A 27219-nucleotide genomic window follows, 5' to 3' on the forward strand; every position below is an offset into this window, starting at 1 on the left:
AGAATTTAGAGCGCTAGAAGTCAGAAAACTGACTTCCCGTTCCCCTCTTCCTCCAGCTCCTGGCAGCTACCATCATTCTGCCTGTATGAATTTGACTGCTCTAGGTACCTCATATGTGGAATCACACAACATTTGTCCTTTTGTGACCGGCTTATTTCACTCAATATAATGTCCTCAAGGTTGATCCATGTTATATAGCATATGTTAGAATCTTCTTCCTTTTTAAGGCTGAATAAAATTTCATTGTGTAGATCTGCTGTTATATTTTTAACTTCTCCAAGTTCTTTTTTGTATCCTGAATTTTTTTATAACGTCTTGTTCTTGTTTCATAGATGTGATGTCATCTATGAATTTTGCTGAGGGTAATAGGTTGTTTTTAATCTCCAGATCTTCTCCCTGCCGAGACTGTTTTCTACAGGTGCCTTTGTTTTGTTGATGTCATCTGGTCTCTTTCTGCTAGAGGTTTGACTGCTCATATTTAACTGTGGGGCTCTACAGAGCTGACTGGTGGCTCTTAACATGTGCATGAGGCTTGTGACTGTGGTCTTCACCGCAGGGTGCTGTGCCTGTGGTGTGTTCATGATGATGTTGGGTCTTTAGGTCAGTATCGTTAGGTCCTTCGTATTGGGCTCATTGGATTCCCCAGAGAAAGGCCTTCTAGTCTACTGCCTGAGGCATTGGTTGGCAGCCGTTATTGGGGACAAACCCAGAGAAGAGGCCTTGGGGTGGGAGGGACTAGCAGAATATCTCAGCACACATCGTGTGTACTTCCCCCTAGCTCCCTTGCTTTCTGTCTGTCACTCCTGCCTCAGCTATGCTCAGTGTGCACCCTGTGCAGACACCCCAATTCACTCCCTGATTGTGCAGAAAGGGCTGTAGCTGCTTTTTAAACAGCTTTCCAACCCAGTCCTCCTGTTTTCAACCACTTTCATTCCCACTGCCTGAAGTTTGTGCCACCGATTTCCTGAGCTTCTGGGGAATTTTGCTTGTAAATCAGGTTGATTCTTTGCTCTTCCCGACTGCTGGCTTGGGATTTTGTTTTCTTAGGTCTGTTTCGTCAGTAATTTCTTGTCTGCTGACTTTTCAGCTGCCAAAATTTTGTTTCCCTTCCTGTGCCCTTTTTCCCTATCAGTTAATGTCTTTTCTGAGGTCTGGTTGGGTTTCAAGAGAGAAAGTAAGTGTTTACTTATATTTGTATAAGTAAATTTTATGCAATAAAATATAAAAACGAAAAGAAAGATATCCATACATAAATCATTTTTCCTCTTATAATTTGTATTTATTTTATTAGGTACAGTTTTACCTTTTTTTTTTTTTTTTTTTCCTAAATCGATAGCCATTTGTTTTAGCCTTATTTATTTAACAATCTTTCTTTAACGTCTTGATGGACCAGGTCTAAATGAGAATTAAGTATATGTCTGGACTTTGCATTTTCTCCTGCTGATCCGTTAGTCTAGCCCTCTGCCACAGGTTACTATTGTGCAGAAAAATGAGAAAATGACCTTAGGTACTCCCTGCGTGCGGTACCACAGCAAGGGCTCTGTAAACGTTAGTTGTCTTTGTTATTAGCGTTATTATGATTATCTGTATGCCTGGACGTTTTTCATTATTTGGTTAGAGTTGTTGACTTTCTAGAGTTTTCTAGGGTAAACCATTACAAATAATAATAATTTTGTTTCTTCTTTCCAATATTTGTATTTCTTGTACTTTTTTTTGTTTTATTTCATTCATGGAAGGAAGTCCAGAACAATGCTGAATAATACTATTGATGGTGGATGTTCTTGTCTTGTTTTCTGTTTATAGTAATATCTCACCTTTAAATATGATTTTTGTATTGTTTTCTGATAAATACTCCTTCAACTAAAGGAAGCTTACTTCTGTTTTGAGTTTACTAAAAGATTTTGTTTTCTTTTTAAATCCAGAAATAGATAAGAATTGTATCAAATTCCTTTTGGGCATTTACTGAGCTATCTTTATTACATTTCTTCTCTTTTAACCTGTTTATGTAATTAACAACATAAAGAGATTTCCCAGTGGGGAAATATTCTTATATTTCTGGGGACATAATTCCAACTTGGTCATGGTATGTTATTCCTGGGGGAAAATCTCCACTTGATTATGGTTATTTTCTAATATGAAGCAGATTAATTTTTATACCCCATTAGTAATAAAGAGACATTTGGCTTGTTATTTGGTTTAATTAGTTTCTTTCTTTTTTTTTTTTTTTTTTTTTTGTAACCAGTAAGGGGATCGGAACCCTTGGCTTGGTGTCGCCCGCACCACGCTCAGCCAGTGAGCGCACTGGCCATCCCTATATAGGATCCGAACCTGCGGCCTTGGCGCTCCCAGCGCCGCACTCTCCCGAGTAAGCCACGGGTTCGGCCCTATTTGGTTTAGATATAAATGAAGTTTTTTGTTAAAAAGGCTTGATTTTTTTGTTATGATGTTAGTGAGCACTAAAACCCTGTATCATGTATACATTGTCAAAAATGCAGTCAGTATTTTACTGCCCTCTTTAGTAGGATTGGCAACAAAATTGACTCTTAGCCGAAAAGAATGTTTCATACTCTGAGTACAAGACTCTAGCACTCCAATATAACAAATGAAAACCCAAAGTTATTTAAAATTTTGTTGGTAAAAGTTGGGAAACCTCTCATTTAAAAGTTCCAGGCAATGTTCGTGTTCTCTAAAAAGCAAAGACTTAAATTTTCCTTGGGATTGAATATTCTGTTCTTTTGGCGAAAGTCCTCTGAGGACCTTTTAGGTTTGCACAGATATAAAGCAAAGCGCCTGCCTGTTCTCAAGGGAAATGGTGCTCATGGCCCAGGGGCCCCATCACTGTCCCTGGTCCTCACTTTGGGAGCTGGGCTGTGTCCTCTCTCATAGTGTGGGCAGTTGATACGATGAATCCTGAGTGAGGTGTGTTGAAGTCTCTTACCCTGTGGTTTTTATCAAAATGTTTGATCTCTAGGAGTTTTTGCTGTGGATATTTTGAACCATACTTAAAGATTTGTAGCTTATCTCATTTCTTCTTGGTAGATTTTACATTTTATGTTAGTTAATTCTTTTGATCTAGAAGGTTATATTTTACAATACCAATATTAGTGATATTACAATACCAATATTCTTGGTATTTCTGTAGTATCAGTTATAATGTCTCCTTTTTTATTCCTGATTTTATTTACTTGAGTCTTCTCTCTTTTTCCTTTGTTATTCTAGCTAAAGGTTTATTGATTTTTATCTTTTCAAAAAACCAACTCTTTGTTTCATTGAACTTTTGTTTTTTTAATCTCTAATTAATTTATTTCTGCTCTGATCTTTGTGATCTCTCTCCTCCTAACATGGGTTTGGTTCGTTCTTGTTTTTCTGGTTCCTTTAGGTGTAATGTGAGGTTGTTTATTTGAAGTCTTTTTTTCTTTTTTGATATAGGCATTTATTGCTGTAACCTTTCCTCTTAGAACTGCTTTTGCTGTGTCCCATAGATTCTGGTATGTTGTGTTCTCATTTTCATATGTCTCTAGGAATTTTTAAATTTTCTTTTTATATTCTTCTTTGGCCCATTTGTTGTTTAAGAGTATGTTTAATTTCCATGTATTTGTAGTTTCCAATGTCCCTTCTATTATTGATTTCTAGTTTTGTTCTATTGTGGTCAGACAAGATAGTTGATACAATTTCAATTTTTTTTTAATTTGTTGAAACTTGTTTTATCACTAACATATGGTCTGTTCTAGAGAATGTTTCATGTGCTGCTGAGAAGACTATGTATTCTGCGGCTGTTGGATGAAATGTTCTATAAATGCTTATCAGATGTTTAGCATATCGTCTTTCCAATTGAAAAAACTCCCTTTAGCATTTCTTGTAAGGCATGTCTAGTGTTGATGAATTCCCTTAGCTTTTGTTTGTCTACAAAAGCCTTCATTTCTCAGTTTTCTTTCTTTGTCTTTGGTTTTTGATAATTTGATTATGATGTGTCTTGGGGTGTTCCTCTTTGGGGTGAATTTGATTGGTGACCTCTGAGCTTCCTGTACCTGGATGCCATCATCTTTCTCTTTCTCCATACGTGGGAAACTTTCAGCCAGTATTTCCTTAAATATGCTTTCTAGGTCTCTTGCATTTTTGGTCTTCTTTGGGTACGCCAAGTATGCAGAGGTTTTTTGAGTTGAAAGAGTCTCGTGATTGCTGCAATTCTGTTTCATTTTTTCTTCTTTTTTTCTTTTTTCCTCCTCTGATTGGATAATTTAGTATGTTCTGTCTTTGAACTCACTGATTCTTTTTTCTCTTTGATCAAGTCTGCTGTTGGAGCTTTCTATCAAGGTTCTCAGTTCAGATAACGTATTTTTTATTTCTAGAATTTCTATTTGGTTATCTTTAAGAGATTCTGTTCCTTTGTCTAGTTTCGTTCTGCTCCTGGATTATGTTCCAAATATTATTTAGTTCTCTACCTGCATTTTCTTGTGACTTCGTGAACATGTTTAAAAGAGCTGTTCTGAATTCTCTGTCAGACATTTCGTAAATCTGGTGGTGTTCTGGGTCCGTTGCGGGTGCTTAGTTGGTTTCCTTTGGTGATGTCATATTCTCTGATCTTTCTCCATCTTTGTGTTTTTATGTTGATGCCTGTGTGTTTGAGTAGACAGCTGACTCGTCTAGGTTTTCTAGGTGTTCTTTGGTGGTGTTTTTCCATTCTGTGGTGGATTAATAGCAACCACCACCTACACACGGCACTGGATCTAATTTGCTGTCCTGTGGTTAATTCCTAAATTGTGGCAAAATAAACATAATGTAACATTTACCATTTTAACTATTTTTAAGTGCAGAATTCAGTGGCATTAAGTGCGTTCGCTTTGTTGTACAACCATCTCCACTCTCTATTTCCAAAACTTTTCCATCATCCCAAACTGAATCTCTGTACCCATTAAACACTAACTCCCCTCTACCCCTCCCCCAGTCCCTGGTAACGTCTATTCTACTTTCTGTCTCTATGAATTTGCCTGTTCTATGTACCTTGTAGACGCAGTCTCATGTAGTGTTTCTTCTTTTGTGACTGGCTTCTTTCACTTAGCATGCTGTGCTCAAGATTCGTGAACGTGGTAGCATGTATCTTCCATTCTGCTGGTGCATCTCTCTGTCCGTGTTCTCTCCACAGCAGGAACGCTCCAGACTTCCAGAGCTACAGCTCTGATTGGAGCCCACCTGCCACCACTGTTTTAAAAACACTTTAATGGCTAACTCACTGATTTAGGTCCATGTTTCTTGCCTGTTTGGACAGATCTGCTTTTTCTAATATAGATATTTAGCTGTTTTATTTTTCCTCCCTTCTCTCAGAGGGGGCTTCTCACCTTTCCCATCATCACCACCTATTAGAAAGACTGGAAGATTCAATCCTACATGTCCTTAAGGAAAAGGAAAGAGTTTTTTGTTCACCAGGGATTTGAGCTCTAGGGTTCTGTAAGTCATAAAGGTCTATGTGGAAGAATTACAGGGTAGAGAGAGGGTAAGAGTGGAGTCTCAGGGTGCGTTGTGGAGGGAGAGCAAAGACCACATCCCCCCTTGGAGAACATGGCCTGTGACTGCAAACTCAGCTGAGGGCCCACGTCCTACCCCCTCTGGCCTGCCAAATTCTTACAGAATGCAGGAGAAAATGAGGGGACTAAATAAGGTGGGCTTTTAGAGAATATATGGACTCCAGTTAACAGCTCTTACCATAGTTAGCTTAGTCTCTGACTTTCTAGCATCATTTGCAGGAGACATCTGCATGAAAACATTGCCAATATACATGTGTTTTTCATATATGTAGAAATGCTAGCTGTCATGCCAGCTGCAGGATGTAAAGACAGGATTTTCTAAATGAAATGTCATAAGGCTGTTTCCTCCTCCTAGGGACTGAGGTTGATTTAAAGTACTGTTAACCTCTGTCCTCCCCAGGGCCATTTGTCCTGAGCTGAGGGCCTCTGTAGATCAAGGATGCCAGCAGCTGGTTGCAGTATGACACCATCAAACACCAAGAGCTATTATCTTGTCATCATTAAGAAAAGGAGGCATTGGTGTCTGCTGCCGCCTCTATCTCCCAGGACAGCACGGAAGTGTATTTAGATTATAGCAGTCCCAAGTGAATCTGCACTGAGCATTTTTTTTTTCCATTCTCTTACTTATGAAATGTTCATTTGGGAAAAAGAAGTAGTCTAGCCACAGGAAGTTTATGATTTCAGAGGCTGAATTCAGTCTTTCTGAGGGTGGGAGCTTAACATTAGGTTAAGGGTTATTTTAAGTATAAATTAAACTTAGTCTTGGAACAAAATTCCTTAGAAAAAATTCTTTAATTACTACATATTTTCTTAGTAAGCACATCAAAAAATATAGAAGTACCATTTCCTTTTTAAAAATTTTTTTTCTATAGCTAAAAATATTTTTTTTTTTAGTTCTAGAGCATCATAGTATGAACAAAATCATGTTGTTTTCTGAGACTTCGTGGACCATCTTATGACTTTCGTATCTCCACCATGGCTAAGAACATGGGTCTTGTTCAGTGGGGTAGAGTCATTAAGGGTTTTTAAAGCAGTGGTGGGCTCCAGCCAGAGCTGTAGCTCTGGGAGTCTGAAGCATCCCTGCTGTGAGTTTATCCACAAGGAAGACCACACCTGATCCAGGATGGGGTGGGAGAGGGTGTGGAGAGAAGGCGGGCAGGTGGGTGCACTAGCAGGATGGACGACCGCGCTGCCGCATGTGTGAGCCTTGAGGACACTGTGCTAAGAGAAAGAAGCCAATTGTCAAAGGTCACATACGATATCGTGTAGGCAAGCAGCCACTCATGTGTTGTCGGGGGGCGAGGGGAGTGGAGGACAAGGTGGCAGGGCCACTTTGAGGGCGATTTGGTGGGATCCACCAAAACTTATTCCAGATATGTGCAGAGATGTGCACGTAAGGATAATTACTGCAGCAGTGTTTGTAATAACAAAAGACCAGAAACAACCTAAGTGGACAGCCTGTCCATCCACACGATGGGCCTGTGTGTGCCATCAGGGAAGAGTGAAGCAGGTGATGGTGAGGAAAAGTAGAGCTGGATCTGCCGCATGCTCACCATAAAACAAACGTTGTTCTAATCTGTGCATTCAATCCTGACTGCAGTCCTGCAGGGATACAGAAACTAAGGCATAAAAGGACTAGGTAGTTGCTCAGAGTCATGCAACTAGTAAGGAACAGAGAGCTGGCATGGAACTCTTTCTGTCTCACTTCAGAATCCAGTCTCTTACTCTCTGCCCTGCAACTTTTCTGCACGCGTAGTGGACACGCAAAGGACCTCCCTCTGTTTAGCTTGATTAGGACGAAGAAGATGCTACCATTTGCATAAAAAGAGGGGAAATCTATATACATGTTTGTGTAAGTGCAGGGCTGCACTGTACGCTCTGACAGTCACAGGCCACATGTGGCTGTTGAGCACTTAAAAGGTGGCTAATGTGCCTGAGAAGCTGAATTTCTTATTTTATTTAACTTTAATTCAAATAGCCACATGTGCCTAGTGGCTACTGTATTGCACAATGCGAGATAGAATGGAAAGATGCAAACAGGAAGATCATTGAATCTTGTGGTTTTCAAACCCTACTTTAAAAAAAGCTTCTGCAGAAACGTTAGAGGAACAGCTTCCATAACAAACATTTCAAAACCACTAATGTAGTCCAGCCACTTCATTTGAGAGGCAAAGAAACTGAAGGCCAGAAAAGTTGAGTCATTCTCCTGAAGTCACAGTCACACAGCTGCTTCAGTGACAGAGGAAGGAGGGGCTGATCACAATTTGGGTTGGTTTTTTCCTCTTTAGAGTAATTTCCAGTTTGGCTGGCCAGTGCTTCTTTCAATCTGATTATCAGCTCAGTGAGAGAAAGAAAGAACCCAGAACCCGGACTTTTGTCCCACAGGTTGCATGAAGAATTCTATCAGCGACTTGCTCATCCTTTGAGCCCCAGGCCACATCATGCCCTTCAGGTCCCCCTGCCTGCTCCACTATGCGGGGTAAGCTGTACAGGCCCGGGCCGTGCTGCCTTAGGTTTGCGTGTCCCTCTGCGCCTAACAGGTCAGGGCTAGCAAACTATAATTATAGATATAAGAGCCATGGGCTGGACTCAGTGTCAGCCTGGTGACTTGAAACATTAGTGCATTTATAGATGTTCTTAAGAAAGTTTCTTTAACATCTCCCTGGGGAGCTGGTGGACATAGATGAGCTCTCAGCTAGGAGAAGGAAGGGGTTTAGGGGTTCTAATGGATTACTGAGCCAGAAAGTCAGTGACCAGGTCATTCTAGGGTGCATGGAACCATCAGAGTTGCAAATAACCGTGACTTTGTTTTTAGAAAGAGTAAGCAAAGTAGAATGAAATTAATGAAAAGGAGGTATTAAACTCAACAGAAAGGCGGTAGAGGAAAAGAGAAGAGTATTTGAAAAAAGTGTTTCTACAGATGCCTGGAGCATGGTCCTGGGCTGGGGCTAGAAGATGGCAGAGAATCATTTGGGACCCAAGCTGAGGGACACAGAGAAGACCTGCTCAGAGGACGCTGTAGAAGAATCAGTGTTCTCCTGCGAAGCCAATGGCATGGGAACTGCTCTAGCTGCTGCCAGAGGGGTGTGGACCCAACCAGACGGGCCGGGGGTGTGGGGCGGCAGGGCCCAGCTCCTACAGTGGAGCTGGACAAGTGTCAGGATGCCAGGGACCAGGGAACGTCAGGAAACGTCATGGATGGGGACTCCTGAGTGTTCAAGTGAAAAAGGAGGAAGCGAGAAAGACAGGACCCCACCCACAGCTGTGACATCCTCCCAGTTCTGTCTCCAGGGAGGATGTGTGGACATCCTCCCGATTCTGTCTCTAGGGAGAGCTGCACAGTATCTGCCTGAACCTCTCCAGAGACGGAGCAGCCCTCTGTCACTAGAAAGCTCTGGTCCACAGGCAGAGCCCTTCTTCGCGATCCCCTGTAGCTCATGCCTATGGGCCTCCCCACGTCAGGCAAGGGGCTGTCCTTCCTAGGCCAGCCGACCACGGCCCTCTGACCCACTCTTCCAGGCCTCAGCCCCTCCATTTCTTCAACAAAGGGCAAGAGGAATTAGAAAAACAGTAAGCTATTCCAAATTAATCTCTAAATTTAATACAATTTCAACTCCAGTCCCAACAGAACTTCTTTATTCTTGAACTTAAAATAATTAAAAATCCACCCAGAAGAATAAACAGGTAAGAACTGCAAGGAAAGTTTCAAGAAAGAAGAGTAATGAGGTGGGTTTGCCTGCCTGAGTGGAGACACGCTGGAAAGCAGCAGCCCCCACCTCGTAAATCGCTCTGCCACCCGGGCACCCCAGAAGGGGTAGCACTGACATGGAAACAGCCACAAATGCAGTTCCCGTGGCTCATGTTTAAGGGTATTAATGACGTGTTAATGACTAGATTGAGTAGGTCCACATGTTTAAATACCTTTTGTGTAGAAATTGTCAGACTTGATTTGGGAGATAATGAGGCATATAAATCTTAAGTAGAGAAATGAATAATTAGAGCAAGACTATGAATAGGATCAGAAGTGGAAAGGAATTCCAAGGAAACCCAGAATTATTTGTTCGAGGGATGAAAGGTTGGTTTCCTCTGTCAGAGAGATGCGATTCTCCCCTCTGCCGCAGAGGGAAAGGAAGTAAAGTGAGATGTTTGGGTTATCTATGGGTGTCCAACAAACCACCCCAAAACTTAGTGGATTAGAGTAACAACCGTGTTTGCTGTGTTCTCAGATCCGCAGTTTGGGCTCTGCTGCCTGATGCGTGGGCCTCAAATGGCTGCAGTCTGGAGCAGGCGGGGGCTGGCCAGTGTCCCCGCACACAGTGTCTCCGTACATGGCCAGCGTGGATTGCCACGTACCTCAGGAGCCTCAGGGGTCCCAGGGAGAGTGTTCCAAGAGTCCAGGGTAGAAACTTCAGGGCCACTTATGACCTGGCCTTGGAAGTCCCAAAGGTCACTTCCTCTACATTCAAGCAAGTTATTAAGCCCAGCCCAAATTCAAGGAGAGGAGACTTGGACCCCACCTGTAAGGTAATCTGTCACATAAGGGAAAGTAATTAAGGCCTCTAGCCTGTCTTTCTAGTGATTTCTTAATTGCGTCTTCTTTCCCTTATCTATAACCAAGTCTTTACTTCGTCTTCCTCACAATTTTTGAAAGAAAAAAAAAAGAGCAGGCATTTCTCCACCTCTGTTTGACACAGAACCCATACACTTAGTTACTAGGACCCTTATTCATTCATGAGTTTGGTTGGAATCTACTTTGACCTATTTTTTCTATATATGATGTCATTAATATATTTAATAATGTGTATTTTTTTCCTCATTGTAAAAGTAATCCGTGGTTGTTGTAGAAGAATTGCAAAACACAAAAATTTGAGGAAGAATTGAAGTCAAATGTCTTCTCATTTAATTTGGTTCCTATTTCTTACCTGTGAAATCTTTTTGGATCCTGAATCTATCCATGTGCTTTTCTCTATCCTTCCCAGATTTCTTCGGCCAAGTCAGTAAAAATCTAGAAAAGTATAGGACCAACCCTCTAGGTTGACATTTATCAAATAGTGAAAACATCAAGTATCTAGAAGTAATCGCCTTATAGCCAACCCATCAAAAATCAGAACCTCAGTTTTCCCGTGAGCTCCATAGGAAGTCCGCAAATTAGAAAACTGAATTATAGGTTGTTTTTTATAAAATTTTTCCAAAAAAATGTGTACTCAGCCTAAGTGATAGATGATCAGACATTTCCAGTTCCCCATTCTGAATCACAATGCTGCAGGAACGTCCCATGGGTGTGTCACAACAGTCTCCTCTGGAGTAGATATCTGGGTGTGATATTACTGCGTCAGATCACATTTCATTAAAAAATAATGCTTTCAGTTGCCTTTTTAAGGGCCTGTGCCATTTTATATTCTGTCAGCCAGTACAAGAATACCCATTTCCTCACATCTTCATTAACTTCATGAATTAGCAGTCTTTTTAAAATCTTTGCCATTTGATCAGTGAAAGTATTTTGCTATTTTTATTTTCTGTTGAGCCTGAGCATATTTTCGTATGTTTAAGGCCATTTGTTTTTCCTCTTCCGTGTGCAACTAGTTCATCTCTCTGCCAATTTTTACTTGTTATTTATCTCTTTCTTATTGATCATAGGAATCTATTCCAAATATTAGTCATTTGCTATATATATATATATAGTTTTTAATTTTTTGTCAATTTGGTATAGTCATATTTCTCAATCCTTTTTTAATGCTTTTCACATTTTGTGCCTTTCTTTACCCAAGATTTTAAACCTATTCTTCTATATTTTATTCTAACAATGTCGTGATTTTGGTTTTTAAATTTATCCATCCAGCACAGAAAGACAAATACCGTATCCTGTCACTTATGTGGAATCTAAAAAAAAGAAGTAGAGAGTAGAATAATGGTTACAGAGGCAGGAGAAGAGGGGGGTCTAACAGGTGCAAACCCGTGCTGTCTGCCCTAAGTGAGTTGTTGTGCAGTGTACACATGTATTGGAACAATACACTGCACCCCACAAATGTGTACAAGTAAATGTTAAAATTTTTAAAATAATAAATTAATTTATCCATCCAGAACTTATCTCTCAGCAACAAGCAGCATAGAACTAATCCACGGGGGAACGGCAGCTCGTGAGGGGGTGCCCTGATGGCCAGCTTTCTGCCTGGGAGCAGTTTCGTGTGGTAGGGAGAGAACTGGTGTTGGAGCTGAGCATGGCAGCCCTGGCTGAGGAGGAGGCAGTGGTCTGGGCAAGCCTCTGGAGCAGCCTCTTCTGTGGGAGGGGGCGTTGGAAAGGAGGAAGCTGTGCAGGAGCCCGGGGGTCTGTGTGCAGCGCTCCACGGGTCCATGGCAGGGGCTGTGCTGTCCACGTACAGGACACAGTCAGTTGAGGTTTGCCAGAGCCTGGGACTGGAACAGAGAAGGTAGAAACAGACGGGCGTGTGCATCTGCCCAGGGCAGGGATGCAGGCCACATGCCTCCCACGGGCCACTAGTGCAGATGCCGTATGTTCTCTCTCAGCAAACCTTCATGTAAGTTTGTCCTCCTTGGCTCTTACTATGCATGCTGCTCCTTAGTGAGGAAGGAGCCTCTTTTATCCTCTGTGATCTATAAGTTGTTCCTGTTTCCTGAAAATAAAAAACTCAGTCTAATTTCAAAGCTGTGACAATAAAGACCTATCAAGAAAAGCCCAGAGATCTGGGAAGGGAGGGTGTTCAGGCCACCTCACCTGAGACAGCCAGCTCCTGCAGAAATGGACATGACATATTTTCTGATCAGTCTCCTGCCTTCTTCCCAGAAGGTTGCTTTTTTTCTTTTTAAGTCTTTTCAAACATTTGCACTCAGCTCACATGGCGTTGCTCAATTCACAGAAATCTAGTGGAGGAGCCAGGAGATCCTCAGAGAGGATGAAGTGGTGGGAATGAGGTCACACAGCACAGAATCCAGCGCATCCCCTGCAGGATTCAGCGCAGGACACGCTCCAGTGCGTGCTCTGCGACCAAGCCTTTTCACAAATGTTGCTGTCTCCAGGCAACAAAAGGCAAATGAAATAAGTCTTCCAGAAGCAAATCATTGGGTGTGCTCTGCTTTCATCCATGTGTTAGGGGCACTGCCGCTACATTTTCCCTTCTGGAACTTTAACTACGACCTCAACCATTCCAAGAGGATAGTCTTGGATACTCACGAGAGTGAGGGTGTAGCTTCTCATGTATGAGTCAGTGTATTCATTTTGCTGCACTGAGGGGGACAAACTTCTACATGTTACAAAATTTTCTTCTAAGTGCCCATAGGAACTTAACCTATTTTGAAGATGCTTGGAATGTTACCTTATATGTATATATATTTCTCAGATTATATTTATATATATCTAGGCTTTGTTCCATTAAAAAGTCCCATTTACCACTCAGAAATATCTCTGAGATATTTATATCCTAGAGAAGTTTCAAGATGACCTGCAACAAGTTACTGCCTTCTCCATGGGGCTGATCACCAGTAAGTTTCTTTTTGTCATTGCTCTGCTTTTCCACCCAGCAAGTCTCGTGCGTAAATTCCAGATGTTAGTATCACAGTGAACAGCCACTCTCCAGTCTCTTGAGCTGACCAGGGTCTGTCCCCCACTTTCTTTCTCTTTCACTGAGACATAACACGCAGGTGCAGGGCTCTGTGGGTTCTCACTAGCACGTGTGCCTGTGGCCCTGGAGCCCAGAAGCACAGAGTCGCCAGTACCCGAGTCTTCTTCATCCTCCTAGTCAGTTTTATTCAGGAACAAGTACCATGAAAAATACTTGAAGGTCTATCCCATGGATCGCTTGGTCGACCATTTCTCATTTTCCTCTAAAGTTGTTCTTTTGATGAACTCCTGAGACTCAGACGAATGATACTTGGGACGAGGATCACATCACACAGATGTCCCTGGAGTGGTTTTGTTTTTATTCTTAGTGGCTGGGTCTGTGAGCACTGAGGGCTGTCGCCTCCTGGCTCTGAAAGGTCCCCGCCTCCTGCTCTAAAGCCTTAGCCAAAAATAAGGCTTTTCATCCCCACCTAGGAGTAGGACCTGGACTCCTGGGGTGCCCTCGCTTGGCCCAGCCACGCATGCCTAGCAGACGTCTTCTTTCTGTCTGTGACCAGCACGTCGGTCCAGTCCACGTGAGTCCCTTTCTGCCATGATTCCCTTGACCTCTCTGGTCACTGCCATGGACTGGGCCTCTGCACACTCAGCTGGGCCCCACACACCCTGCCTGGCTCTTGGCTGCCCCTGGAGCTGGGTGCTCTTCTAGTCCAGGAAACCAGCTGCCCAGAGCTGAGTGGACGGCAGTGTGGTGCCATTGCTGTGGCCTGTGGTGAACTGTCCTCCACAGCCCAGGCTGCAGGACTGTGCTTGCCCCAAGGCAGCCCAGGCTACTTTAAGACTGCCCTCCGCCCTGCTCAGTGAGGCCACCCTGCTACCCTCTCTGGCCTGCCTGGCCCCCTTGGCTCTGCTGCTGAGAGCCCAGCACACCGCTCAGCCAACTGCAATCCCTGGATGGGTCCATGGAGGGAGCTGTAATTGAAGTGATGTGGCCTTTCCAAAATGAAGTGAGGGAGAGATCTGATGAGGCGTAAGCTCACTGCATCGTCACATTGTCCCACACCACGTCAGCTGGCTCCTCATCTGTGGGCACTGACGAAACCACTTTTGCAATGACCGCAGCAGAAGCAACCGCCGAGGTGCGTGCAGTGCTCAGCGGGTTCATAGTCATCGTCTTATTTGACCATCATAAATGCAGACGTTTTAATTTTCAGCCAGCTGTTTTGCGTTGGGAGTCGTTGACACTCTTGTTGCTCAAGTGGAAATAGAGACCACATCAGATGGCATCCAGGAAACCAGAACTGGGGTTGCTCAGCTCAGAAGTTAAACGGGTAAAGTTTTTACTTGGTAGCATAGTGTCCTTGGAATGAGTCTAATATTGCAAATCCTAGCTGATTTTTCTCCATCTCTGCCACTGTCGGGAGCGATAAAAGCAGAACAAAGTTTACACATAAGAGAAGCATTTCCTGGCCCAGATGTTGGATTTGATTACCTGACTAGATTTGAAATGTCCATAATAATTCCTTTTTAATAGGGTAAAACACCCCTTCCTTTTTCTTGTGTGGTTTCTGTGCGGTCTTCCTGCTGAAGTGCCAGAGTCTGCGTTAGAATGCGCCCACCTCCCTGCGCCGAAGCATCCGGACCCCCAGCTCTCCTGAGTTATGTCATTCTGTGTGACTTCTCACGCACGGCTTTGATCCCACCAGATTGTAGTCTCAGCCTGTTACTCCTGTATAGTTATAGATTAAGAGCTGTTCCTAAATGACATTCAGTTACAGCATGCCGGGCACTCTCGGTTTTGTGAGATGCATGACATCGTCCTGCTTCTGGATCCATTTGCCACTCAAAATGCCTTGAAGATTGTGCAGATGAACAAAAATGACGTTATGCATCATACATGGCACAAGATATAAATGTGCATAAAATGTTCTTGTGGATGGGGAAAAGAAAGATCTAGCAAATATTAAAAGCTTTAGGTGTAAAGTAAATTTGGGAAGAGAGAGAGGGAGTATCTGACCCATTTGGACGCACAAGTTCCTGGGCACGATGACATTCATCAGTGCATAGAGAGTGGCACTGCTCCCCCGGGGCCTGCTCTTGGTGGTTGGCCTGGCCACAGAAAGGGTCTGCTTTCAGCCCCACCAGGGGTGTTGCAACCGTGCTTGGCTCGCCCCACCTGAGGCCCTTGCGTCGTCCTTCCCTGGTGGCAGTGTCATCCACAAGTAGCAAACAGGACATGTGCTCTCGAATCATGCAGAACTAGGGTTCTGATCCTGACTTGGGACTAGCGGTATTTCTTTTTGCTCCGGCTTTCTTGTCTGTAAAATGGTCATGACGCTACTTGCCGTGTAGGGGGGTTCTGAGAATTGAATAAGAACAAGCACAGTAACAGGCACTGCACAGGCGTTCAGCAAACGTGACTGCCATGACACCCGCCACTGTTGGAGCTTTATGCCTAAGGGAGCTTCCTCTTGATCTCTGAGCATTAAGCTTTCGATTTAAAATGTGGCCTTTCTTGGAAACAACATCATCGTATGCCTGGACGTTGCTTTTCAGAGAGAATTCTTCCAGGCGCGGTGCCGGGCTTACCCCTGCTTCACGGACACCTCTGGGGGCCTTTTAAGCAGTGGACATAGACAAGTGGCTTCTGGGGATAAAGTCTGGCTTTCCTTCCTCTAAGTCACAGGCCCCATGAAACATGGGTTTGGAGGTGGGGTCTTAGGCATCCTGTGCGTGGCAAAGAAAGGAAGGAAGGGAAGTGGATGCTGGTAAGTGCTGTAACACTCTTCGCATGTCCAAAGGCTGCCCTGGCCTTCTCCATTCCCCAGGGTTTCACGTCCACAACATCTGGATTGAATGCTTGACACTTTGAGTGAACTGGTAGGTCACAACCCCTGCCCATTTCTTTCCTCTGCTTTTTTGACACATAAACTCTTCAGAAAATATAAAATGAAAGCGTTTTCCTTTTCTAGAGCAATATCCAGGCCTCCTCAGGTAGCCATTGAGCCCAAAGAGGCTTTTTGAAGCCCAAATCCATGTGATCAGCTTACCACTAGTCCCAGCTATTACACAGCCTGGGAACTGAGATGGGGCTCTTCTAACAAGGGTGTTCTCAGACCTCCACGTAGCACTGACGCTTAGCAGATGGTGAAAGTCGGTTGTGCCTGAGCTGCGCAGACCAGAGTGAAGAGGCATTATTAGGATGATGCGTTGCCTTCAGCTGGGTGTTCTTCCCTGGGTAAATGCAGTAGCAAAGCAGACTTGGGCACATGCCGTCTTCCCAAAAGCCAATGCACAGGGGACACTCCAGGGTCTATCCTGGACTCCGGCCAGAAGCAAGGAGAGCTTTGATGGAAACCACATGTGTGACTTCTTCCGGCCTTAGTTTCTTTACCCATAAAATGAGACATTTGACCAACCTCATCACCAAGGGCCAGGCTAGCTAACACTAACACTTGAAAAATCTAGAGTAAAAACTCAAAGGAAATTGTAGGCCATTTGCTTAAAAACCCTAAGGAAACTTCACAGGAAACATACCATATTTTATTGCACATTTCCACCTACGTGTATTCTGCAAAACTTCTTTATGTACACTCTGAGAAGAATTCCATAGAATTGCCGCCTCCTGCTCCAGTTTGGCTTCCAGTGGTTTCTTCTTCCCCCTCCTCCCGTAAGCTGCATGCTGTTTCTGGCAGATGCTCCCAGCAGACCTGCCCAGGACAGTCAGAGCTGAGCTGTGCTGGTGCTGCACTGGCCCGGGCAGAGTGAGGGAGCGGGGGTGGTCGGCATCCACTCCATCAGAGGGGCCAGTGACCTGCCACCTGCTCATCTTGGCTGGCTCTGCTGGCTCCTGTTTCCCAGGACAGGGGCTTCAGAGGAGGAGGGGCCTCTGCCACCTCCCAAGGCCCAGCGGCTGTGGGGAGATGGCAGGAAGGAGCCCTCCACTTGCCCTTTTCCTCTAGTCACCCCAAACTCAGTCGAGCCCTAACCGGGCCCCCTCCAGGACTTTAAGTAGCCACCGTGGAAAACAACCTCAACACTTGTGGTTGTGGCTGTGGAGCCCGTGTTTCATTGGGAACACACTTTGTGAATCCAGGGACGAAAACCTGTTAGGGTCAGCAGGTGAGTGACAGGTCTGAGGACCTAACAGGTGGAGAAGCATTGGAGCTACCAGCCAGCCCAGGGGACCTGCCTAGGAGTCTTTTCACCCGGGTTTCGGTTTCCTCATCACTGTGTGCCCAGCAGCTCCTGGCCCGCCTTTCCTGGAGAAGGAGCTGCTCTCTCCTCAAGCAGTTGTGGGACAGCAGCATGGTGGCAGGAGCAGCCACTAGTGAGGCCAGAGTGTGGGTCTGCATCTCGGGTTACTCGCTGCTAATTAGGGTTATTTATACATGATGGTGCTGGTTATTCTTCCTTGGCCAAGTAAGTCTGGGAAATACTGGGATATACAATGCTAATCAGTATGTTAATTTGAGAACAAGATGTCTCAGAGCTTTTAATGACTTCAGGGGACAGACAAAAATTCTCTACTGTTTTGAATATTAAAACCTTTTTTCTGTGCTATTCTATGAATGGATTTGGGCAATACCAGGCCATTCCTGGTGCCAACATTAAATGTACTCCCAGAAAATTTAGGTAGTTTGTTCTTAGGTCGCATTACTGAAAACCCAAAGATGGACCCGCCTTGACACAACCTCCCTCGTACTCTGTGACATTGCGCAATTTGGTGATTAGTGCTCCTTTTCTCTCCTGCAGAATATCGACATCACCAATTTCAGCAGCAGCTGGAGCGATGGCTTGGCCTTCTGTGCCCTGCTGCACACCTACCTGCCTGCCCACATCCCCTACCAGGAGCTGAATGGTCAGGAGAAAGTAAGTGACCCGCCCATCACCCCAGTTGTCATCGAGAAGATGTAAGGGGAATTCCTAATTATATCAATACATCCCAATGGGGGCGGGGTTTATAGACCTGCAGTAGAAGTTGGGATATTGACACCAGGCACGGATAACCAGTGGCAGTGTCTACGCCATGGAATCCCATCCTCAGCAATGACTTCTGAGTTTCCCTTCTCAATATATGCACCTTGTACCCAGAAGAATGCTGTGAAAACCGGTTTACTGTAGCTACTGAGAAGTTCCCATCACCCACTTTCCAGAGATAAATGGAATCTCACTTTCGTGGTTTCTAGGCCTTGGCTGGTATTTTTCAAAGTCTATTCCAAAGAACCAGCAAACACAAATGAAAAGAAGTTGCTGCTCAAATAAGCTTGGGAAACTGTACACTAAATCACATTTTTAGAAATCACAGTGCACATTAACACATTAAAGACTTCAAGAAGTCCTAGGTTAAAGAGATCTATGTGACTTCATTTAATCCAACATAGATCCATACAACCTTTTTTTTTTTTTTAGCTATAATTATCTATAACAAGGGTTGGCAAACTTTTCCTGTTAAGAGCCAGACGGCGGGTCAGTTGGTCTCTGTCACAACTGCTCAGCTCTGCCATCAGGCTAACCAGCCATCCACAATGTATAAGTTGCGGGCATGGCTGCATTCCAGTAAAACTTTATTTGCAAAAAACAAGCTATGGGCCAGATTTGGCCCACAGTCAGTGGTTTGCCAACCCCTGACCTAGAACATCCCACAAAATTATATTCCACATTTGGAAAATGCTGTGCTGGGCCCTGCACTCAGTCATTCAGTGAGCGTTTCTTGCCAAGCGTCCTGCACAGTAATAAAGACAACAGTGAACAATGCAGACATGATCTGCACCTTTGTGAGGCAGACAGTGAGCAAGTGAGCAGGCTCATAACAAGTGCAGTTATAAATAGATAAGTATAAATTGTGAAAGAGCGAAGAGAGACACGGTGCCCGCGAGAGTGTAACAGGGATCTCATTTAGATCAGAAGGCTGAGACAGTCTTTCTGAGCAGGTGATACTCAAGCGGACGGCTGAGAAGCAGGCAGAGGTGGCAGCAGCGTGAAGTGCGGGGGAGCCACGGGCAGGGTGCACCTGCTCTGTCAGGGACGTGGGGGGAGGCCCCTGGCTGGATTGCTGTGGGTAGGGGAGGACAGGCCGGTGATGATGCCAGGCTTGCAGGCAGAGGGGACCAGCCCCAGAGCTTCCCCGACAGCTCTGGTGAGAAGTCCACATTTTGCTCCAAGGATGGTGGGTAGTGGGAAGCCATTGGAGAATTCCAACAATGGAGAGACATGAATTGTGTGTTTAAAAGATCGCTCTGGCTGTTATGTGAAAAGATGAATTGGAAGAGGAACAAGAGTGAAGGAGGAACTCGCAGTTAGGAGGCTGCCGCAGCCATCAGTGTGAGGGCTGTTTTCTTGGCTTCACCAATGCAGACGGAAAGACGTAGAAAGGCTGGAAATAGTCTTAGATAAAGAATCAGCCACACTTGGTCCTGGATTTGTTGTACGGGAGGAGAGGAAGGAGTCAAAGATGACTCCCAGTGTCTAGTGTGACAGGACCATTCTTTTGTGATGGGGAAGGTTAAAAGTTCTGTTTCAGTTATCTCACATCAGGATTTAAATAAAGTCCAAAGAATGGTTATGGACATGATAATAACTGAACAAAGCGACTTAAGTTTTTACACTGTTAGGCTCTCAAGAGGAGCAGAACCAATGAGTATATATGGGGGTGGGGAGATTTATTTCAAGGAGTTGGCTCCATGACTATGGAAGTTGGCAAGTCCAAAACCTGCAGGGGGAGCTGGCAGGCGACAGCCTCAGGGAGGAGGCGATGCTGCAGTTTAAGGCCGTCTGCTGGCCGAGCTCCATCTTCTTGGGAAGGTCAGTCTTTTTCTGAGACCTTCAGGTGATTGCATCAGGCCCGCCCATATTACAGCAGGTCATCTGCCTTACCCGAGGTCCGCTGATTTAAATGTTAATCTTATCTTTAAAATACCTTCATAGAAACATCCAGAATAGTATTTGGCTAGATACATGAGTATTGTGCACAGCCAAGCTGACACATAAAATTGACCATCACAGAATGCATTTGAATTTTAAAGCACTTTTATTTGGGGTGTTTTTGGTGGGGGTTTTTTTTGTTTGTTTTTGTTTTTTTGTTTTTTCCTTTTTTTTTGGTAACCTGTGAAGCAGGCTGGATAGGCGTATTAAACATTTTAGGAAAAAAAGGTGTTTCGAATCATGTTAAGTCTGAGATGTCTGAAATATGCAGTTGGCAATGTCAGGCAGGCAGTTGAATAACAAATCTGAAGTTCAGATGGGAGATCAGGGTTGGAAATATAGATCTGGGAGTCATCTGTAGATAGATCAGCACTGTCTGGTGGAACTTTCTGAGATGATGGAGATGCTCTGTGTCTGTGCTGTCCAGTATGGTAGCCACCAACCACCTGGGCTTCATTGAGCACGTGGAGTGTGGCTTGTGCAGGTATCGAACTGAATTTTTAATTAATTGTAATTCGAATAGCCACATACCATGAGTGGCTACCGTATTGGACAGGGCAGGTGTAGATGGTGTTCAAAGCCGTGAGAAGGGAGGAGGTCACCTAGGCCCTACGTCCTAAGGTACATGTAGCAAGAAGAGGACCGAGGAACAGACCTGAAGACTTCAGTGTTCACTGTCCAGGCAGAGGAGGATGCCCCACAGAGGAGGATGCCACACAAAGGGGCCCCGGAAGGAGCAGCTGGAGGTAGAACAGCCGGGACAGACAGTGTCCTACAGCACGGCCGTCCATCTCAGCCTCACAGGCAAAGCTGGCATCTGGCGGTGACCTAAATGGCCCTTCCCTCACCACCCTCTTGATTTTTCACTCTCTGCCTTTCCCACATGGTGTTAGGAAGATAATTGAGTAAATAGTGGGCATAAAACAATTCAAAATAATCAGACCCTGCTGAATGAGACCCTGGTAAGTGCAGGTCTGAGCACTTGCACCCACGCACTCTGAACCCTGAAAGCCCCAGCTTCTCTGTCCTTATGTCAGCTTTGGGAAATAATGGGCCTAAAAGTGTTTGCTTTCACGCTCTGAATTGTGAGCGTTGCTTCCTGATGAGATAAACCTCTTTGTCTGGCTCTGGGTCCCTGTGATCCACACAGTCACTGCGCCAGCTGCCCGGCCTCCACAGACCCAGAGACGTGCACCGGGCCAGGCCGACATCACAGTGTATTGTTTCTGCCCTTTTAGGACAGGAGCCCCTACACACAGGGTTGAATTTTCTCCTGGGTCTGTCGTACTGTCATCGGGGAGCTCATGAGTCAGATTGTGGACGACTGTGGGTTGGTGACAAGGTTAAGGGGTCGGCTCCAGATACTGTAGCTGGAGTTTTTCACTTTAAGATTCCCGTGGCTTCATAGCTGCCCTGTCAGCGTGAGCCAGGTTTGTGTCCTAGAGCCCAGGACTGTTGGCTAGTTGCCGCCACCCACCACTCCCCGAAGGAGCATCTGGCTTCCTGTTTCCTAAATGCTCCCATCCAGGCTGCACTCGGATGGGCTGACAGTGTCTGCGGCAACCTTCCGTGACTACTCAGCACGTGACGAGCATGTCCTGGGGGTGCTTCTGTTCTGTTTGATGGGAGAGGCCAGGTCTGTTATAATTGTAATTTGAATGGCCACATGTCATGAGTGGCTACTGTACTGAACAGGGCAGGTGTAGATGGTGTTTAAAGCTGTGAGAATGGAGGAGGGCATTGTGGATGAGGGTTTTCAAAACCCCGTGTCAACTCTGGCAAATCAGCACAATATAAAACTGAGCACACATGTGAACTCAATACGGGGTAGTCCTGCTGGGAGACAGAGGGATGAAGCAGGGGAGGTTTTCCTGAGAGGCTTATTTGAAGTCAGGTTTCAAAGAGAACAAACTAATTTGAATGAAACGTGCACCTTAGACCTTGCTGGGGTGAGGGGGGCATCGCGCCCAGCCCCAGCCTGGAGCCCTGTTTTTGGTAAGCCTCCTTGTTGGGGTTTTTCTGGTTTTTTGTTTTTGTTTCTGGTATACACGTACATCAAAACGGGCACCAAGAGAGGCCTTTCATGTTTGTCAAAATCTATTAAAATCAAAATCTAAAAATTGTATGGTATAGCTATTGATAGCCTAGAAAGTTCAGAAATCATGAGCTGATCCCACCTGGATAAAAGTAATTAAACCAACAATGCTGACATCAGTATTAAATGGGGAATTTCTGATAAAAATTAACAAAGATGTCATCTATGACATTAAAGAGATAAACAGTCACAGGTGTGGTTTTGGCATTTTTTTTTTTTTAATAAAAGGAGAGTGTTCATCTGTCAGCTTGTGAACCTCTTCCACTAGCCCTGACAGATTCAGGTGATAGAATGGAGTGTGTTTATGTCAGTGTTTGAAATGAAATACAGATGTGAGGAGAAGTTCTGGAATTGGCGTCCTTTCTCCCATCAGTTTCAGCTGAGATACCCTGCTAGCCAGGAGAGGGACAGAGTTCCACTTAGACTGTCCTGGAGCTGGAAGGTCCCAACCTGCCACCTGCTTCCCCGCCAGGGCAGAGACTGAAGCGGTGGCGGTCCCCACCCCAACCCACCTGTGTGGGTGTCGCGGCAGGCTCTCCTCTGCCCGCGTCAGTGGCTGCCACCTCCCTCTGGCCTCCCACAATGGCCATGATGGTGTTCAAGTGAAAGAGTATTAAGATGATGACACATGGTCACTAATGTCCTGCTGCTGCCACAATAAATAAAAATCATTTTTGTGAACCATAAACCACCTGTTTTCATAATGTTCCATGTTCTACTGTTCGCTGCTTCACAGCATTTTGAGACAATTTTTGGCGTGGACTGTTTCTCCCTTGTTCACTGCCTGCTTAGAAAACATGAGTGATTTCATTAGAATCAAATCAGAGGGTCTTGGGGGAATTCTGTATAAAATCTTTGGTTTAGAAATACCTTCTCCTTATGGGCCGAGCCCGTGGCGCACTCGGGAGAGTGCGGCGCTGGGAGCGCGGCAACGCTCCCGCCGCGGGTTCGGATCCTATATAGGAATGACCAGTGCACTCACTGGCTGAGTGCCGGTCACAAAAAAAAAAAAAAAAAAAAAAGAAATACCTTCTCCTTAGACCTTACTAGTAATCGAAGAATAGAAATTAAAGCAACAAAATACTGTTTTTAGCCTGACACATTTGGCAGAGACATTTGGAAATCATAATATTCCCTGCAGATAAGGTTCAGGAATATGGGCACTGTACACTATTGCTCAACCAAAAATTGGTGTAACATTTTAGAAAGTAATTTGGTATTACGTATCAAAAGCCATAAAAATGTTTGTGTCTTAACTTTTGGAATAATGGTAGCCTAAAAACTGTCTTACAAACCCCCTTGCTCCCCAAAACTAACCCTAAGGACTTTAAAATAAGGACAAAGTCCTCGTTAATACCAAAAATAGGAGGTTGCTGCCGCTAGTCAGGGCTGAATTGAAGGAGGCCGGGAACCAGCGCACAGCCGGCTCCCCTCTCGGCAGAGCCCCGTTGTGTTATGAAACGAGTTTGAGGTTTCCAGTGCATCCTCTCTAGTTTCCCTTAATTTGGAGGAAGAGGGCTGGTGGCTTAGGCTTGGTCATCACAGATCAGCAGCTTTCCAAGGCCTCAACGACAGACTGGAAGAAAATGTGCCCTGCCGTGGCTTTCTGCTTTTCTCCGACCTGGTTCCTAGAGCAGAGAGTTGGCTTCAGTGTGAGAGCAAACACTTTGGTCTTCAGGCTCCAGCTGTCCGGGCAAGGGCAGAGGGAGAAAGCTATGGGGGAAAACGAATATGAAGTTTAAATGTATAAAAGTGTGGAAATCTACTTGCATAAAACATGAATATGTAGAGAAACATTTGTCTCTCGGTTATACTTCGTGTAGCAATTCAATTACATTTTAATATGAGGGCACTCGAAAAGGTTTATGGAAAGGTTCGTATTACCTTTTGATTCTGTTTTTCCACAACCGTTTTGAAGTATCCTCATATAATCCTAATGGCTTTGGAATGAATTGTGGAGAGTGGAGAGGCATGACCAAACAAACAATTCTCAAGTTCATCTGGATGAGCAAACGTCAGAAAACAGCCAAGAGCCTCATAAAGAAACTGTAGAGCAGGGCTGAAGGTTCGTGGAGCGGTGCTGTGAACATTCTAAGGGAAAATTGTTTTCAATCTAGAATTCTCTATCCAGCCAAACTTAACCAAGTACGATGTAGAAAAGAGAAGTTTTCATATACAAATGCCTCCAGAAAGTGTGTCTACCCCACATCCTCCTAAGAGTTTGCTTTAGTGAGACAGGAGCATAACCCAAAACTTGATATGCGGAGGGCTCGGTAGCTGGAGATGTGACAGAATGGAGACATGGTGAGGAGTGTGAGTGAGGGAAGATAAGGGGGAAGTGAGAAGCTGCACAAGGAAGTCACAGGCCACTGCTGAGACAGGCCGTCCAAGCCGGAACAGAAAGTCCGTGGGCTGCAGGGGGTAATCCTGGAATAAGCTAGAAGCCAGATGAGGAGAAGCCTGCGCTTACCCTCCCAGTCAGAGGAATCCAAAACAAGCAGAAACTATAGGAAGAAATAAACCTTGGAGGAAAGGCAGGGTGCGGCTCGGAGCAAGTTAAAATGTGGTGTGATTGTGAGCAATTGATAGAGTACAGAAGAGGAAAATCCTTTTGGAACAATTCTTTGTGGAGCCGCGTGTGTGAGCACCACTCACTGTCCTCGGCTCCACAGCCGTCCCCATGCACGGAAGACTCAAGCTGTGCCAGGAGAGCAAGCAGCTGTTTTAGCAGCTTGAGTAAAACCTGACAAGGTGGAGGAAAGACAAGGGGCACTTACCTCTTGTCATACAGGAAGTGCTGTTTGCAAGGGATGGGATAAGAAGTAGTTTAAGGATGTTATTTAAGGTCAAAAATATTTCCACAACTAATAAGGGAACAAATCAGCCGTGTGACGACAGTAAAGGGAGGAGAGAGGCACTTGGTGCCTAGGCCTCATTTGTCCTGGGAGGAATCCAGAAGATACGGCCTCCGTTTTAGAAAGCACGAAACAGTCGTGTAAGCATAGTACAGAGATACGGAGGTGATCACCGGAAAAACAAGAGGGAAATTAAAACATGGTTCTCCTGGGGACCAGGACTGCGGGCAGGAGCAGTTTTCATTTGATTATATTTAACTGTGCGCACAGATTACTTTGATAATTTTTTGATATAGAACCATGATCAAACACCTTTATTACATAATAGAATGTGTATGTCATAAATCTTGGCAAAGTAAAAAAATATCAAAAATATTTATCTTTGATAGTGAGGTGTCAATCAGTAATTTTTAGTGGCAACTGTAACCTGCTAATCTTTTTTCTTTATATTTAGGCCATTGTTTGCATATTTGACTTAATATTGTTTTATAATAGTGGATAATCTATATGGGAGTGTCAGCTGGTGTTCTTTCCTAGAAAAAGCTATGTATTTTTGGTTGATGATTCTAGTCTCTTTGTCTTTTTAACCTAGAAAAGGAATCTCTTACTGGCATTTGAAGCAGCTGAAAGCGTAGGCATCAGACCCAGCCTGGTAAGTGTCCTATTTTGTATCTTTGTGATACTTTATTCTAATTATAGGAGAGTGATCATTATGCCATCTACTAAATAATTCCTATAGAACATTGAAATCCATTTGCTGCAGATCTGTCACTCATGATCCCTGATATAAAGTTATCCAGTTGGACTGATCATATATGATTTAGAGTTTTTTCAATTAAGAAACACAGTGGACTGAATTATCATTAAAGCCCTCTTGTTCAAATCATCTAGAAATCTGAATAAAATGTAGGTTTTAAAAATGTCAATACATAGCTGAGCTCTCAAGAAAGATTGGGAAATAACCAGATGCCAGAAATTTTAAAAGAAATGAAAATTGGAGCTGTAGGCATGAGCTGAGACTGTGGCAACCCCAGGGTGGTGGAGGGGATGCCTGCTGGGTGTAGGCCCAGTGGCTACAGCTGCCGACACAGGAGCAAGAGACTAGACCCAAGCAAGTGCCTCCCATCAACAGAGCATTAGTACTGAGAACCCTGTGTAAGACTAAGGCTCACAAAATGCTGCTCTTCTTAGTGGAAGCGGAAATTTTAAAACTTCGCTTGCCAGTCCAGGGAGGTGAAAAGGAAGCTTGTCTCCACCTTGGATTTCTTGTGGACCAAAAAAAAAAGAATATCCCTTGTAAAAAAAGAAAACAAGGCCAGATGAGGCTTAGAGTCCAAATTTATGATATTTGTGCTACATGAAGCCCTTAGCTTATTCTATCTCTGGTGCAGGAAGCTTCTGGGCTGGTAGTACATGGCTACTGAAAATATGCTCAGAAACCAAAATTACAAGACATTCAGGAAAATGATTTGTTTTGAGCTATTCAGCAGATACAACAAACAAGAGGATTATGTACCAGAACTTGGGATAATAAGTAAGAAAGAGACTACAAAAAGACGACATTTAAACATATTAAAGAGATAAAAGAAGGAATAGAAACCATAAGGAAGGACTATGATACTATCAAAAAAGAGATTCAGAAAAAGATTCACATAAAACTTCTAGAAATGAAAATTTGGAATTAAAAACATGAGATGGGTTGCCAAACTCATTAGAGACAGCAGAAGAGGGAACTACTGAACTGGAAAACAAATATAATGAAATTACCCAGAACCTAAAACAGAGACATTACAAAATACAGAATATAATAGAGGTGTTTTACTAGTTAGTATATGTTCAGCTTCTAGAAATAGAAAACCCAACTAACAATTGCTTAAACCATAAAGATGTTAATTATTTTTTAATGAGAAGTTCAGAAGTAGTTTTAGGATTGGTTCACCTCTTAGTGTTGTAATTAAGGATCCCAGAGTGTCTCGTCTCTATCTTGAATCTGTTGGTTTTTGTCCCGCACTTGTTCCTCTGTGGTTGATCGAGACTGCCAAGCTCCAGCCATCGCTCCGCCTGCAAGTCAGGCGGAAGGGGAAGTGATAGGGCAAGTGCCTCACACCTTTCCTCTTTGATAAGGAAAGCAAAAGGATTTTTAGGGTTCCTGCGGCTCACTGGCAGTGCTCTGTTTCAAGGTCACCCCAGCTGCAAGGCGTTTGAGGGTATAACATTTTTCAGCCTCTTTTGTGGGAAACCTGCAAGGAA

At 44.2% G+C, this 27219-nt stretch overlaps 1 protein-coding gene across 1 annotated transcript in view; it reads left to right on the forward strand.

Annotated features, from left to right (window-relative positions):
- SPECC1 (sperm antigen with calponin homology and coiled-coil domains 1) overlaps positions 1-27219 on the forward strand; it is a 186322-nt gene that overhangs the window by 145295 nt on the left and 13808 nt on the right. Inside the window, exons 13-14 of the mRNA XM_063110531.1 lie at positions 17851-17967; positions 25562-25621. Coding sequence (XP_062966601.1) covers positions 17851-17967; positions 25562-25621 — 177 coding nt within the window. The remainder of the gene's footprint in view (positions 1-17850; positions 17968-25561; positions 25622-27219) is intronic.

The sequence above is a fragment of the Cynocephalus volans genome, chromosome 10 (assembly GCF_027409185.1).
Source record: "Cynocephalus volans isolate mCynVol1 chromosome 10, mCynVol1.pri, whole genome shotgun sequence".
Classification (NCBI taxonomy): Eukaryota; Metazoa; Chordata; class Mammalia; order Dermoptera; family Cynocephalidae; genus Cynocephalus; species Cynocephalus volans.